An 18,651-nucleotide genomic window follows, 5' to 3' on the forward strand; every position below is an offset into this window, starting at 1 on the left:
TTCACCTATATTTACTTTTATTTACATAAATCATCATAAGTGTGTATAGTATGTACATAATATGTATATTATATAGTATGTACTAGGTACATACCTTCAATATGTACTAGGTACGTACCTTCAGTACGTACTAGGTATGTACCATAATTTAGAAAATGTACGTCTTATATGCGTATTAAGTACGTACTTCGTACAGCAAAGTACGTACATTGTACATACTTTATGTCCCATCAGTACGTATTTAGTTTGTCTTATGTACGTACTTGTGCTTACTGGGCAGATGGTCACGTATTTGTTGTGATCATTTTGATCCAAATGATGTTATCATGAAATCTAGCTTTGTTCGTCTAAAATGCAAAACCATTAGCTATACCAAGGTGGGTAATGTTTTTATTAAATTTTTACATTGGTATTTAATATTTAACGTAACACAAAGTGTTGGAACTGCAGTTTTCTTTAAAAGGCGTTCAGTAGGTAAACCTAAAATAAGTTACGTTAAAAAATTTTTATAGACATTTTATTGCTTTTTTATTTTACCTAATAATTCATTTTGAAAATCTCTTTCATAGTCATTGTTTGTAAAATGAACAGAACATATTCTACTAGAATAAGGATTAAAATTATCAGCTCTTCTGCATCGGTTAACCCATTCAGCCCTTATAGTTTTCGACAATAAAATCCTTTCCTTTTGGAAAACTGTGAAAAATAACAGGCATATTCTTGGTTTTCACACTCTTAAAATTATTGTCACAACCATATATGGCATATCTATTACCACCCATTTTGTTTATACAAGTAAATTGATATAGAAACAATAATTAAATAGTCTTATAAGGCCGTTAAATCGCTAGTACAACAAAAAAATTGGCAGCAGGCAAAACTATTCTATATAAAACAATAAGAAATGTAAACCACGAATCCCCACGCCTACGTCACACTCAACACAATGCATTTCTTACATTAGAGCATAGGACAAAATCAATCCTATCTGTGTTTAGTGTCCTTGGCGATCGCCATGTTTTAGACGGAAACACAGAACACAGACTCGGATTGAGAATCACAGTTGGTCAGTTGGTCAAATTTACCGAAACGTCAAAAGTTTGAATCTTTCTAGCGGTAAATTTAAATATTGGTTGTCTTTATACTTACGAGAGTATATCGCAAAATTAAATATATAATAATTCACAATTACAGCGTAGAAACAACAGTTTCGATATACAACGTAATATACTACTGGCTGGCTATAATTTTTACTGGCTGGGTTAAAGAAATTTCAGACAAGAGTCTTAAGAGATAGAGATAATTAATCTACTTTTATATAACTCTTCTAGAGCATTGGTAAGTCTTTTCCATTACATATTTTTTTCTATATTAGTAAAATTTTGATCAGCTACTGATATGTCACCGCATGGCGGCAAGAAAAAGCCACCTGATCTCCAAGCGATCAATAATGAAAACGATAATATGGATATTTCGAATAATGAAAATAATACAATAATAAATGATAAGTCTGATAATGAGAAAAAAAATAAATTTAATCAAAGCGACAACAGATACAAGAATAATGCTGTAGGGCCATACTTAGTCGTAGTAGAAGGAATCGAGAAAAAATTCAAAATAGGCAAGTATAATCATTTACAAATAGCAAATGACCTCTTCAATTTAAATTTAAAAGATATCTTGGAGGTTAAAGTCAAAGGTATAAATAAAATTGGTGTTTCTTTCGCAAACAGCGAAGCGGCTAACAATTTTATTAATAACCCTATCAATCTTAAAGATAAATATAAAATATATATTCCATATAATCAAATAACATGTAAGGGCATCATCAGAGATGTTAACCCGTCACTAACCGAAGATCAAATCAAAAAATCATTAATCTCACCCTTCGATGTTATAGACATCAAAAGACTAAACAGGAAAATTATTAAAGATGATAACTCGGTTGAATATGCTCCTACAGGCACAATACTTATAACTTTTGATGGTAAGATATTGCCAAGAGAAATAAAAATTAGTTATCTTAAATTCAACATTATTCCATATGTGTCGAGAGTCACACAATGTTATAAATGTTTGATATATGGTCATACCAGGACTCTTTGCAGAACTAAACCAAAATGTCATAATTGTGGACAACAGGTGGAAGAGGGTGAATTAGAGTCACATCTAGAGGCAAAATGCCGAACGATGTGTATATATTGTAAGAGTCCTGAGCATAACTCAGTTAATAAAAAGTGTCCTGAATATACCAGACAAACAGAAATTAAAAAGTTAATGGCATATGAAAACTTATCATTTTATGAAGCTGCACAACTAGCACCAAAAAATTATTTAAGTAAAGACTATAGAAAAGAAGATAGTCAATACCATCCAGCTAACTTCCCAAGTATAAAACCAAAAACAAAATACAGAAAACAGCAGTATTAATATTAATCAAAGAAGAACCACAGCAAGCCAGTGCATAAATTCTAAAAGGAGTTACGTTTCTGCAGCCAAATCAACAGGAACAATAAAGAAAAGAAATATTTCATATGATAAAACTATACATGAATCGCAATTAATAAATCAAAATGGTAGATTATCTCAACTAAATAGTACAGTTCAAATTAATGACACTCCATCTATATCTGGTATTAATAACAACAATTTAAAATATAATTTTAATAAATCAACGCCTGTTAGTGCATCGCAAAATTACTGTAATACAATAGATGATTTAAATCACAAATCAAATCAAATAGGATTAAAAATGAATCTCGACAAAACAAAGATAATAAGCAACAGCCTAGAAAACATCAAGATAGATAACATCAATGTAGAAAAGGTAGAACAATATATATATCTAGGACATGCAATTAAAAACGAAAAGGAAAATCAAACCCTAGAAATTAAAAGAAGGACACAATTATCATGGGCTGCTTTTGGGAAGTTGAGCTTCATTTTAAAAGACAGAAAAATCCCAATACACTTAAAACGAAAAACCTATGACACTTGTATACTACCAGTTGCAACTTATGGATTGGAAACTATGGCAATAACAAGAAAAATGGCAGAACAATTAAGAGTAACTCAACGGGCCATGGAGAGGGCCATGTTAAATATAAGCCTCAGAGACAAAATTCCTAACACCGAAATACGTCGAAGAACTAAAGTAACCGACATCATGGAAAAAATAGCGACATTGAGATGGCAATGGGTAGCACATGTAGCAAGACAAGACACCAACAGATGGTCTCATAAAGTGACATTCTGGAGACCTCGAGAAACAAAAAGAAGCGTGGGAAGACCCAAAAAGAGATGGATAGACGATATAATAGCTGTAGCTGGAAAGCAATGGATGAGAATTGCAAAAGATAGGGAAGCGTGGAAACAATTGGAGGAGGCCTATGTCCAACAATGGATGAATGAAGGCTGAAGAAGAAGAAGAAGAATATATGATTTATACAGAAAATTTACAAATATGAATAAAGAAGAACAAATTAAAATTAGAGAATTAATATTAACATATTCAGAACTCAACAAATCAGTTCCTGATCTAGACGATCAGGACAAATATTATTAAAAAAATAAAACAAATTATGAGTTATACCAACAACTCACTTAAAAACATTAGTTTGATGCAATGGAACATGAATGGCTTTCAATCCAATAATTACAACCTGAATATCTTGATAACAGAACATTCTCCTGATATCATTATGTTAAATGAAACCAAACTTAAACCTCATCAAATATGTAGAATCAAAGGTTATGATGTAATTAGGGAAGATATAGAAAATGGAGCAGGAGGTATTGCCACACTCATTAAAAATAATCTAATTTACAGTAGGGTTAATTTAGACTCCAAATGGCAAAGCCCTAACTTTAAAAGCTATCAAAATAGATAAATATACAATTATAAACATTTACTCAAACCCAAAAAATAAATTATCATATAATTTTTTTGAATATATATATATATAATAATTGGAACAATGTGCTCATTATGGGAGACTTGAATGCACATCACCCATGTTGGGGTAGTCAAGTAAGTAATAGAAATGGTAACCTTTTATTAAAAATCTTTGACGAGTTTAATTATATATACTTAAATGATGGAAGAAGCACTAGAATTCATACCCCACTAGAGGGATCCAGCCCTGTAGATCTATCATTTGTATCTGACTCTCTAGCAATACAATGTACATGGAATGTCTTGAAAGATTGTGGTAGTAGCGATCATTTTCCTACAATTATTCTAATGAAAATTAACTATAGTGAAGGAAAAAGCATTACAACCAATAAAAACTTAAATTTTAGAAACAACATTAGAGAAATTGATTGGAACAAGTATAGTAAATACATAGAAGAACATTTAAATATACAAAATCAATCCTATGACCACTTCACAAGTATAATTAACCAAGCAGTAGAAATTGCTATCCCAAATAAACAAGGCAGAGGCATAAGAAAACTGCAATATCAAAAAAGAGTACCTTGGTGGGACCAGGAATGCACTGAAATAATAAATAAAAGAAAAGAAGCGTTAAAGGAATTTAAAAATAATTTTAATCTTAATAATTATATCAATGCAAAACACATAATTGCTAAATCAAAACGACTTCTAAAAACAATAAAGAAGCAAAAGTTTATGGAATATTGTGGGAGTATTAATAGAAACGTAGACATCAGCTCTATTTGGCAAACTATAAGAAAATTTAAAAATGCATTCTCTCAACCTTCAAACAATAAACTTCCCAATGAAAAAATAAGTTATGAAATATTAACTAACCTTTCAGTAACTAATATTGAACCGAATTTTGAATTACAGACCATTGATCACTTGTCTAGTGAATTCAATCTCACGGAATTAAAAAATAGTCTATTTTTAAAGAAAAACACATCACCAGGCCTTGATAATATTAACTTTAATATGTTAAAACATTTACCTGAAATAGGGCTGATATGGCTACTAAATTTATACAACAAGGTTAAAGAAGGTGAACTGATTCCCAATGAGTGGAAAACTCAGATTATTATAAGTATTCCTAAGAACAACAAAATTCAAAATTATAATTTAAGAGCAGAAAATTATAGAGCTCTGGGACTTTCATCATGTGTAGTAAAACTACTGGAATCAATGATTAAAAATAGGCTGGATTGGATCGTGGAAAATCAAAAAACATTTAGCCAATTTCAAGTAGGATTTAGAAAAGGTATGGGAGTTAACGATAATTTAAATTATTTAAATACTTATGTTCAATTGGCTTTCTCACAAAACCAATATGTAAATGCTACTTTCTTAGATATTAAAGCAGCTTTCGATCATGTGAATATTTACATACTATACAGACTTCTTAATAATCTTCATATTCCAGTAAACATCAATAACCTTATATTTCAATTCTTAAACAATAGGACTCTATATGTTAAAAATCATTATCACGAAATGGTTGGACCATCGCATACTACACAAGGTCTAATACAAGGCTCACCTTTAAGCCCAATATTATTCAATATTTATCTTAAAAATATATACACAATAATGCCTGAAAATTGTGTACTTCTGTCATATGCAGATGATCTAATTATCTTAACAAAAGGTAGTAATTTTAACCATATAGCAAATCAGGTAAACTTTATCCTATATGAATTATCCAAATGGTTTGATACACATAATCTTAAACTATCCTCATCAAAATGCCAGACTTTGTGGTTTAAAATGAACCGTCCTATTAGTAATCCACCAGATATAAAAATTAATGACTATATAATCCCTAATGTTCTGTCGAAAAAATATTTAGGTATAATATTTAAGCACAATCTAAATTGGTCAGACCAAATAGATAACATGATTAATAAAGCCCAAAAGGGCATTAATATAATACGTGCTCTTTGTAGAGTAGCGTGGGGATCAGACCCAAGAACACTAAAATTAATATATAATGGCTTGATACAATCACAATTAGATTATGGCGCTAGTATAATTAATAACTTCTCTCAACAAAATTTTATGAAATTAAACCGAATACAATTCCAAGCTTTGAGAACAACACATGGGATGATAAAATCTACTCCCACTAATGTCATTTTAGCAGAAAGTGCAACTATCGATCTACACCATAGATTTAAATGGATTGCCACGAAATACATAGCAAAGATTAGCACAACTCCAAATCACTCATTATTAAATATGCTTCTAGACTTAAAAAAATATCATGGTTATCAACAAGGATATTGGAAGGGAAAAAATCCAACATATTTGATTGACGCTCTAACAGAAGTTAAAAAGTTTTTACCATCAATGAACACAAGTGACATACCAGCCTGCTACTCAAATGAATATGATATCTACACTTATAATGTACCAATTATAAAAACATTATTAAAAAAAAATAGTTCCCATAACCTTTGGGAATATTACAATTTTGTAAATTCGTATTACTACAATTACATACAAATATTTACAGATGCTTCAAAAAAACAAAAAAATCAAAACCTTGAGGAAGCCAAAACGGGCATAGGAATACACATACCTAGTATAAATTATTCCTTTTCTGAAAAAATTCCTTCACTTATTAATATCTGTACAGTAGAAATAATAGCTATTCAAAAGGGTCTAATGATTTGTGAGGAAAAAAGTTTTGATAAAGCTATAATATTTACGGACTCAAAGAGCGCTATAGACAACATTAATAACAATATGATAACTGCAACAAAAGATTACAGAGTCTTGCAAGTTAAAAAGAAACTATACTATTTAAATAAATATGGAAAAGATATTAGATTATGTTGGATTCCTGGACATAATGATATCAAGGGAAATGAAATAGCTGACAAACTGGCAAAGATTGGGGCTGAATTAAATATTCCTGCTAAAATTCGATTAAGTAACTTGGATATCATGCCATTATTAAAAAATAAAATATGTTCTATGCATCAAAATAATTGGTTAAATTCTTTTCAATATAAAGGCAAGTGGTATAACAACATACAAATTTTTTTCCTAATAAACCATGGTTTGACACAATCCCATACATAGATAGGCGGCATATTACTACCATTATTAGAATGAGGAGTGGTCATTGCCTGACAGGAGTACATTTATATAAAATCAACATTCGCGATAACCCATACTGTGAATGTGGGCAAATGGATACACTAGAACACATATTTTGGGAATGCCCAATAAACAAAATAAAAGATTATGATGTCTATCAGGAGCTGATCAAAATTAATATTAAAACCCCAATTAACATACCAATGCTTCTATGCGAGATTGACCCTAAAATTATCAAAATTCTCATCAGATATAAATAAAATGTAGATTTGTAGAAAAAATGTCTATATGTCAATGATAATTGATAATAGGGCATGAGATATTCTCAGACTTACGACAGTGGCCCAAAAATTAACAAAACAAATGTACTGGCTGATTATTCAGAAGAATAAAAGCCAAAAAGAAGAAGAAGAAGAAGACAGTTGGTCAGTTGGTGTAATTTTACTGTCAAAGTTCATATTTTGAGGTTATATTGTGTTAGATTAAAACTTTAATTATGTTTTCTTTATATTAAAGAGTTTTGTTGTTGTTTTTATCAGGGTTGTTTTAATGTAAATCAATAAATCATTGAAATTAGTTATGAAGTTGAAAAATATTTAAATTAATATTTTATTCTTTTTAGGTGTCCCTGATTTTATTCTGTACAAGACTAAAGATCTCCTAGTTTAAGTAGCGAATAAGGACTTTTAGTTGTAATATAACATTATGTGTAAACCTTTCTTTCAAATTGCCATAGTGAGTGTTTAAAAAATTTAATATACCAAATTCAAGTGCAATTAATATCTTTGATGCTATTAGCTGTGTAATTTAGTTTAATCGATTTTAAATTGTTTTTTTGTTTACTTCTTTTCATGTATGTAATTTGTAAATTTTATGACATGTGATAAATTACAGTTTTAAAATTATTGTACATATTACATTTTAACATCTAAAGGTGGGTACACATATGCTCCGAATACCGTCTCGAACCCCGTCGCGTACAGCGACTCGATCAACAGAAGTTCGCGACGTTGTTACAGGGGGCATTGAAATAAGTAACGAACCGAACACCGCTCCGTACTTTGTACCAAACATTTTACCGTTCCAGCAGTAATTGAGTTGAATTTGCATGTGCAAGATGCAAGATTTTCTCTCCGTAATCCAGATAGAAGATTGGTCATTTTTTTACACTCATCCACTGTAATTTGCATTTTAGAAGCAATCTCTTCCCATGCATCGTTTTTTTTTTATCTTATTGTAGTATCTGGGATTATTTGTATCCCATAATATCTCTTTTTCCCGATAATTTTCGATTAAGAGTAAACTATTCTCTTCCGTCCATTCCATCTTGATGCACTCAACTTTAAAAACACCTTCAACCTTCAAAATAACAGACTGACTATTTTGAATGACTGGAGATTCGATAAAATATTCGCAAGCTAGTCCAAACATGAATTCGCGGTGTACATTGTCGCGCTCAAATTTCTTTTGATGCGAAGGCATTTTACCGACAACCGATGGATCGCTTCGATGAACGTTGTTGACGCGTCGAGGTACGGTACGCGGTTGCATGACTCCGTCCACACTTGAGAACGCGACGGAGTTCGAGACGGCATTCGGAGCATATGTGTACCCACCTTAAGGGAACAATTACATTTTAAATTATCTTTAAAAATCAGACCAGATACATAGTATAAATCTGAAAAGACAATCACAGAATATCTAAAATATAAGCAATATTAAAACAAACTAATAACTACTTTTACCTCATGGGATTTATCCACTTCTGCTCCTCTGAAATTTTGGAAGGGAATACAAAAAAACTTGCATGTTTTTTGCTCACTGTAATGTTTACAATTTGGAGCAAAGCACATAACCATTTTATTAATAATAGGATGGATGTATAATAAAATAACAGTCCTTATAAAACGAATATCTTTAGTACTTTCATGGGACAAAATTACTGGCACCTAAAAAAGAATAAAACATAAATTTAAATATTTTTCAACTTCGTAAATAAATTAAATGATTTATTGATTAATATTGAAATATCCTGATATAAAAACAACAACAAAATACTTTGAAATAAGGAAAAAATAATTAAAGTTTTAATCTAACACTTGCTAACACTATAGAACCTCAAAATTTAAACTTTAACAGTAAATATCTTAATATAGTTCGTCCCAAACCCTTCTTTCAGTGCGTCATAGTTGATCGAATTCTCTCTAACACATTGAGCTGGAAGTGACAGAAAAAAACGTGAGTGTGTGATTATTATACATAGAACTAGAAAATTATTTATCGTAAAGCTAATTCTACTTACGGGTGTATAATTGGTTGGAGTTTAGAATACGCTAAAAAGATATCCAATCGATGATGCGCATAAATATAATTTGACGCAGAAGGTCTCGATCTTGACAGTACTTTCACAACGTCAACTGATAAAATAATTGTCACTAGCGGACCAACTCGACATCGAGTTTTTTAAATGAAATTTTTATTTTGCGAGAAAAATTAAGAGATCAATACAAACAATATAAGCAAGAATATACATAACATTCATCAATAATAATGCAAGTAAAAAGTGTATTAAATATCACGAAATATTTCGTCGAAAACAATGTTTTTTGTTACAATGTTATCATTTAGCAGTTAATTTTGCATGCTAATTACGAATCCGGTGTCAGATTTGCTCTATCTTGACGTTTTATGCGCGTTTTGGGTCACTTCCGGTGTCGGATCGCAACCGGAAGTACATATTTAGATTCGTCTCGACGAGACCTTTCGATCCATATATACATTGTGGGGTCTAAAACTTAAAGTAAATTTTAACTTCCGGTAATCTCAAAACCGGAAGTGAATTTTTGTACCAAAAGTATATCTTGACAATCTCATACGTAATACTAATAATATTCCGAAAAAATATTTTAATTATCTAATATGGTTTTTGAGTAAAGTGGTGGACAAGAAAAGGGCTTAGCGTTTTAGTATATAAGATTCCAGGTTAGTATTATCAGACATTTTACAGTGAAAATTTAATTTTGTATTTATTGTCATAAAAATCTTTTAAATATGCCGAGATATATCGAGAAAGAACAAAGACTAATATTAAAATTATTAAATTATTTTCACTTAGAAAAAGAGGGATTACGATCCTGCAACTGTCAAATTTTACTAAAATGACATGCAATAATTCTCGACATTCTTAAAATCCTAGATTATGTCAAAATTAGTGACGCACTGAAAGAAGGGTTTGGGACAGACCGTACATACTTTGATACTCTTACCTCACAAATTCACGAACAACAAATAAAACGAATCATACAGAATGGATATTCAGAAGCGAAAGTCCTTATTTATTCTTTAAATATTTAAAAAATCAACATTTCCAACTTCTTATGGGAGAAATACATGTCGACGGTTTATAAAGATACCGACGTATCTGCAAAAAATCGATTTTTGAGTTTTTGGTATCAAAATTTTCGTAATTTTTTGCTCTATTTTTATATGATAGCGACACTTCTGTTACTTTGAAAATGTACTAATAGGAGGCGTTGAAAATTTAGGCGTGTTAATTTTTGGCGCGAATCTGAGCCATTTTGTGCAGAAGATAGTGTCACGTCGTATCGTACCTTCCGTCAGTCGTGCATAAATCTTCAGTGAGGAAGGTCATAGATTTTGGTGAGTAAAATGTTATATTGGTCGAAGCGTCAATACATTTTTAAAAATCCCTCTGCTGTTTAACGCTTTTATTTAAATAGAACGACTCTCATTGCAGATGCGTCACTAAATATTTAAATTCGCTAAAGTTTTTAACGTTTTTATTAAAATATTTTACACTTCTTGTACATGCGTCACTATATTTTTAAAACTCACTGATGATCTTTTTTACAGTTGGGTCACAATATTTTTAAGGAGTACTCTTTTAATCACAATGTTTTTTTTATGTAATTGAATTTCATGCAGATAAGTCAGTAACGAGTTAAAACAGAGCGAGTTAGTGTTATTTTGATTATCTAATAGTGGCGTATACTGCTGAGAGGTAGCTTCTTTGTTAAATTAATATAAATTTCAGCCGCTATTACTCGAAACTACAAATTAGCATTTGCGTCGGTATCTTTATAAACCGTCGATGTAAAGCAAATTCGTTTGGACGCCAGAATAATTTTTATTTATTTACTGAACAGCACTCGTTCCGTGGTTCCGACTAAAACATGGCAAAACGTCTGCGCGAACGAGATTCGCGTACTTAATTTTCTATGGAGAGTGGGCATTCTGATTGTTTCTTATTCTGTGTCCTAGATATATTTGCTGTTCCAATGCAAGTCTTTTCAGCTTTTTTAGTATATTAATTCTTCCATAGATCATATCGAGAACGCTAATTAAATTACTTTATATACTAATATAATTTAATAAAATATTTATTTAACTTAAAACATACAAGCAACCAAAATGACGTCCTTCAAAGAATCGGCAGGGATCTTTGACCTATTTTCTGAGTCTGACAATCCTTAAATGTTCTGACCACGTTCTGACATTTGTATCAGCTGTTTTCGAGGTCGTGTCTGTGTCATCTCTGCTGGCATCTGCTGGTGTGAATTTTATTTGTTTTTATACATTACTATTACTTAGTCCTTATCCTTAGTCTCAAAATGGCAGATGTAAAGTCTCTGGAACATCCTACATTAAAAGTAAGCATATGAAAAATTTAACTAAAAACATATTTTTCGTTTTGTGCTATATTTTCAAATGGAAGTTAAAAAGCTTTGTATTTAATTTACATTATATAAAAATGGAAATGAATTATTAATGAAACAGGAACTGTCCAAATTTTTATGTACTTATTTTAAAGCTGATAATTTTGGAAACTGCAAAATGCCACTATACTGTTTATTATAACATGTGTTATATAGTGATCTAAAACCATTATACAATAAAAAAATGTATGTTTTCTTAGTGTTCTTGCATTTTCTTGGCAGTGGTCATAATTTAATGTATTAAATGATGATAAATTATCTTCAAATTCTCAATATTAAAAATAGTTATCTGGTATTTTAGATTATGTTTGACAATATTGAGAGGAACTGTTGACTCTATCTATACCAATTTCTGAAAAGTCTTTGATTTAGACAATTACTATTTGCTAATTGCCAAACTTTCTGCTCTGGGGTTTAGCAGGTCTTTCTTCAGAAGGATTTCGGAAGATTGGCAATTTATTATACATGTGCTTGTGGGAGTACTTCAGGGTTCACATTCATTCACATTCACATGTTTTGACTTATTTGTAAACAATATTAGATCATCTATAATCTGTGGTTTGTTGCTTATCTTTGCAGATGATAAGTGTTCAGAATTATTGATTACTCAGTTGGTATTGTACTCTTACAAGAAGACCCAAACTCTACCAGTGGACAGTTTGAAATTGTTAGGAGCTAAATATTTATATATGTTATTGTATATCCTGCATTTGCCAGTGTTTAGAAATAAAAGTCATTAGAGCCAGTCTTTAGAGCATTAGAAATAAAAGATTTAGGTATTGTATTTAAAGTTATATTTTTAACTTTAAAGTACATATGAAGGTTATTAGTTTTAAATCATTCAAAATGTTAGGGTTAATTAATCAATTATCTAAGGATTTTCTTGTGAACACAATTAAGATGCTGTATTGTTAACTGGTGAGGTCAGTAGAGTATGAATTGATTATTTGGTGTCCCTACTATGATTGCCATAAAAAGCATATATGAGCCCTAACAACTATATAATGAAAAAAAAACTAAAATACATGCAAAATTCAGATAGTTGACAGTTTATTTTTTTCTAATCATGTTTTGTATTGTATTGCTGTGTACTATGTATTTAGTTAATTACTAATAAAGTAGATTCAATCCGCAACAGAAAACGAAATATACTTACTCTAACAGAACTAATTAATAATAAAGAATGTTTATTTTGTTGGCAACCAAATATTGGGACATAAAGAGAAAATATTTATATTTAAAATGGAGTAGCACCTTCCTTATGCTCTGTGGCCATTTTAATTTGGTTAGGCATTTACTTAACCAAGGATCTGCACTATTCATTACAAATCTGCTCTATGTTGGTTTTTAAAGTTGTGAGTTATTTTTTAGTGTCTGTTTCATTTTATGCTTTTCTGTTTGAATGACATTTAGGTCAGGTCTGTTAAAAGGCAAAGAAAAGACATTTATCTTATCATTTGTAAAACAGTTGTTTGTGTTTCTGGCCAATAAAAGGTCGCTTCATCCTGCTGAAAAATATAATTTCTGCAGGTATTTATTTCACAATACTTGGTAGTAGGCTATTTTGAGGTATTTGTTGATATTTTGCAGCATTTATGGTATGCTTAATAAATTAAAATCATCCTAACCCTGAAACTGCCATACAACCCCAAATCTTGTTACTTGTTTACTCAAATAGTTAGTTGTCTAATTTTTACATATTTTGACGATCCTGATAATGATAACATTAATAGGTTATGTGGGTTGTATAAAACAATATTATGTTTAATTAACAGTCAAATGCCTTTATTTGCTATATATTATAATTTATCCCATTATATAGTTGTTATAGCTTGTATAGGCAGTGTAGAATGCATTTTCTGCATTCCTTTCTCTATTCCAGTATCAGAAATCTTTTGAATTTGCTGAATGTGGAAAATGATAAATTGGTCAATTTATCAGGTCAAATTGACTGCGAGATTTCATCCGTGATTGGTTTAAATGTTAATATGCAAAATAGGCCTTATGGTAAAATCTTTAATATACTTTTTCATTCAATCAATTCCAGTTTTCCAATACCCTTTTTTCTGCAGTGTTATACAAAATAGTAAAATAAAATAAACATTGATTTTCAGTAATTCGTAAAGTTCCATTTTATTTACTATTTAGTTTGTTTACTATTAATATTGGCTGTGAGTATGTGTGTTGGGTTGTATAGTAATTTGCAGCCACTTCTAGTCTGTTAAAAAGTAACTAACTTCGCAAAAAAACTACTAAATTCACTAAACAATTCGGACTGGGAATAGTGAACCAACTATATAATAATAATATTACATATACATATTGTCACTTGTCAAACCAGTGTCGTAGCGCGCTAAATCTATTTTGCCTTATCTTTGATACCTCGCGTTTTTAACAGCTGGCAACCCTAATTTGTGACCATTTTTTTCTCAGGCAACCTTATATCATCGTATTAAGAAAATAAAACGGATGTATCAGTCCAATGGGGCTGCCGGTAGAAGTTGTACTTCTATACACGCGTTCGCCGTTGCAAATTTATATGGGCGTCAATCTGCACAACCATTACTGCAATGTAAAGTAATGTTATAGGTAAGAGAGAGCAGAAAGAGAAACAGAATTAGGTATATAGGTATATGGTGCATCGTTTGCTGTATATAAACAACATTTGACCTGTAATAGGAGTATAGTAAATGAAGGATTGAATCAATATTTTGATGGAAATGTATATTTTTATTTTCATATATTTATGAAAGGAGTTGAATGCAAAAAAAAAATTTTTACACATACTCTGCAGTAAAATTCATTGTTTATTTTGTTATTAATATAAAAATACAATACAATACACTGCAACATAATTCAATATATTACAATAAAAATTAAAATGTAATATTCGTAAGTATTTAAAAGTGACAATGAATATACATAACTTACTTACGCATATGTTTAATTTGCCATGATAATAATATTAATTAAATAATAATAATAATATTAATAAACATTAAATATATTTACAAAAGGAACATTTTTATTCTCGAGAGAGAAAGAAAGAGACAACATATCTTCTGTATCTCCCTTACCTATATCCATCGAGCAAAAACACAAAAGAGGGAATGTAAAGGTAGTGGTGGCAAAAATATTGTTAGACAGGAAATGCCATCTTGAGAGGCCACATTAAACAAGGAAAGAGAGACTATTTCCTTGTTTAAGAAATCAAATTTAGTTGGGTTATGTTATTGCTGATGTTATTGTTTGTCCCAACTGTCACATGAAAGATTATTTGTATTTTCTATTGAAGTTTTTTAACAATTAAGACTATTATTGTTATTATTTAATTAAAACTTTATTATGTTTTAGTGTTAAAAAAAGTGTATTATGTATTAATATTATGTAATATTAATATTATGTAATATAACAAATAAATAGATAAATTAGAACCCCTACACCACTGTATGATTATTGTGAAGTGTCATGAAATTTAAATTTGGCGCATTCGCATTTCCGGATATGTCCGCCATCAGAGGCCACTTTTTTGGTCTCCTTTTCATAACGATTAGATTCCCTCTTTTGTCTTTTTGCTCGATGCCTATATCTTACATATATAGCGACAAGCTAATTACGAATTAAATTTTTGTATTCAAAAATTAAATAAAAAAATCTGATAAAATCTCATATGAAATAGAAATGTGTTTTTTCAATATTTTTATTTACTACAGATATTAGATATGCTCGACACTTTAATTACTTATTCATTTTGAGTGTGTTGCATTTATGGGAAACGAAATTAATATAACGACCAGCCCTATAATAAAAGTTTATGGCCTGGCTTTTAAAACAAAGAACGTGTGTTCTGTGTTGAGTTTTAGTTTTCAGTAATCATTGAGACACAATTTGGATTGGGTCGCGATACATACAATCCCTTCGAGAATTAATTACGTTTTACAAAATAAATATTATTAACATCTTTTTTTTAAGTTTTATTCGATTCAATTATTTTTTATTTTTGCTTCCGTGGTAAATAAGTTTATCACACGCATCCACACAACCACGGAACATTGGTGACCCCGTGAACGTTTAAAAAGAATAATGTTGATAATATACTTTTGCCGGTTAAAACAGTGAAAATGCGAGATAGTGCCAAAAATGGTGCTACAGAAGTGGATCGCGTATCAGTGAAAATTCCACCGTTCTGTGCCAGCGATCCCGAAATATGGTTCCTGCAAGTAGAAAACCAATTTGCACTAGCAAACATTACAAGTTACGAAACAAAATTCAATTATATAGTTGCTTATCTAGAAACGGCATACATATCCGAAGTGAGAGACATCATTGTATCACCACCAGCTACAGACAGGTATGTAAAGTTGAAAACAGAATTAATTAAGAGACTCAGTGCATCACAACAAAAAAAAAATAAAAGATTACTCGAGCATGAAGAGTTGGGCGATCGAAGACCTTCTCATTTCTTACGACATTTACAGTCTTTAGCAGGCACAACGGTACCAGATAATATTATAAGATCTCTGTGGTTAGGTAGACTGCCATCCTCTACACAGGCTATTTTAGCTACCCAATCAAACGCTGATTTAGACACAGTTGCCGAGCTAGCAGATACAGTTTTCGAAGCCGTACCTCCTAGAACACAAATTTCGGAAACGGCCACTGCTCTTGAAATCACCATCGGAAAATTAACAGCCGAATTAGCTGAAATGAAAATTCAGCTATCTAACATCCCCACTGCTCAACCACAAACTAATACATACCGTCGTAATTGCAGCACCTCAAGACAAAGACCAAGCACCAGGAAAACACCACGGGCAATCGGTAAGTGCGGCATCTGATCCAAGCCCAAGGTCCCGCCGCCTTTTCGTAACAGACTTTGAAACTAAAAAACAATTTTTAATCAGGCAGATTTTTTAATCGCGCAGATTTGTGCGTGTTTCCCAGAAAATATGTACTGGGCGCGCGCGAAAAGACTACATATGAACTATACGCGGCCAATGACACTGTGATCGCAACATACGGTTATGTTAACTTGACATTGACATTAAATATCGGATTAAGGCGTGATTTTACGTGGCGTTTCGTAGTAGCGGACATTTCAAAGCCTATTATAGGAGCTGATTTTTTATCACATTTCGCTCTCCTAGTAGAGATTGCTAACCAGTGTTTAATAGACAGTACTACAACTCTTCGAACGAAGGGACTCGTTAAAGATTGTTTCGATAGCAGCGTAAAGACAATCACAGAAGTGTCGCGTTACCATATGCTGTTAGTTCAGTTTCCGGAAATCACGCGACCCGCCGGTATTCTGAAAGACATTTAACATCAAACCAAGCACCACATCGATATAACACCAGGTCCACCAGTTTTCTCTAAGCCTCGACGATTAGCACCTGATAAATTGCAGTGGGCTAAAAAAGAATTCGAAAATCTTCTGCGACTAGGCATCATAAAACCATCAAAAAGTAACTGGTCTACACCACTACATATGGTCCTGAAGAAAGGTGAGGAATGGAGACCCTGTGGAGATTATCGACGTCTAAACCAAAGGGCTATTCCAGATCAATATCCAATTCCAAGACTTCGGTCAGTCGCTAGCTGGTAAGATCGTTTTCTCTACAATAGATTTTGTTAGAGCATACAACCATATACCAGTAGCAACCGAAGATATACCAAAAACTTCCGTTACCACACCATTAGGACTGTACGAATATTTATAATATGCCTTTTGGTTTAAGAAACGCAGGACAGACCTTCCAGTGTTTCATAGATGAAATTTTACGTGGTCTTAATTTCGCCTACGCCTACATCGATGACATTCTCATTGCATTAGAATCCGAAGAACAGCATATATCGCATTTAGAAGAAATTTTCAAAAGACTCAAACCTCCCCAAGAAAAAGTAGCAGCTGTACAAAATTTCACTCATCCTAAAACAGTGAAAGACCTGCGTAGATTTCTAGATGTGTTGAACTTCTACCGAAGGTTCATACACAATGCAGCTGAGCTTCAAGCACCACTACATGATGCCCTAAAAGGAAATGTCAAAGGAAAAGCACCAATTGAATGGACACCACAGTGGATCCAAGCCTTTGAGGACTGCAAAAGTAGTTTAGTTAAAGCTACTTTACTGAGCCACTCTGTAAACAATGTTGATATCTCCATCACTTGTGATGCTTCCGATTTTTGTGCTGAAGCTCTATTACAACAAAAAACGGATACAGGTATGAAACCTTTGGCTTTCTTTTCCAAAAAATTCTCACCTAGTGAAAAGAAATATAGTGCGTACGACAGAGAATTATTGGCTATATATTTAGCTATAAAACATTTTAGACATATGATCGAAGGCAAAGAAATAACCATATACACTGATCACAAACCAATCACCTTCGCTTTTACACAGAAGCTAGACAAATGCAGTCCTAGACAATTTCGACATTTAGATTTTATAAAGCAGTTTTGCACCAACGTTCAGCACATCTCTGGATTAATAAATATTGTAGCAAACGCACTATCTCGAGTCGATAGCATCAAGAAAGACCTTCCAACGTTTCATGGACTTAGCTCTCGCACAAGAAACAGATCCAGAACTAAAAACGTACTTAAGAGAGAAAAATCTTTGCAATTAAAGAAAATATAGTTTCCGGAACAAAACGTTAGTTTGTACTGTGACGTAGCAACGTCTACAGCCAGACCATTTGTACCGAAACCACACCGAATAACAGTTTTTAGCACCATGAATAACAATTTTTAGCACCATGCATAATCTAGGACATCCTGGAATCAACAGTTCTGTGAAGATGATCACACAGCGATATGTTTGGCCTTCAATCAAATCAGATGTGAGAAAATGGACTCGAGCGTGTCTACAGTG

At 31.7% G+C, this 18,651-nt stretch overlaps 1 protein-coding gene across 1 annotated transcript in view; it reads left to right on the forward strand.

The window, feature by feature from the left end:
- Positions 1–11,556: 11,556 nt before the first annotated feature.
- Positions 11,557–18,651, forward strand: part of Kaz (E3 ubiquitin-protein transferase Katazuke) — a 369,805-nt gene continuing 362,710 nt past the window's right edge. The window contains exon 1 of the mRNA XM_072523188.1: positions 11,557–11,712. Coding sequence (XP_072379289.1) covers positions 11,674–11,712 — 39 coding nt within the window. The 5' untranslated portion in view covers positions 11,557–11,673. The remainder of the gene's footprint in view (positions 11,713–18,651) is intronic.

Source organism: Diabrotica undecimpunctata, chromosome 2, assembly GCF_040954645.1.
Source record: "Diabrotica undecimpunctata isolate CICGRU chromosome 2, icDiaUnde3, whole genome shotgun sequence".
Lineage (NCBI taxonomy): Eukaryota > Metazoa > Arthropoda > Insecta > Coleoptera > Chrysomelidae > Diabrotica > Diabrotica undecimpunctata.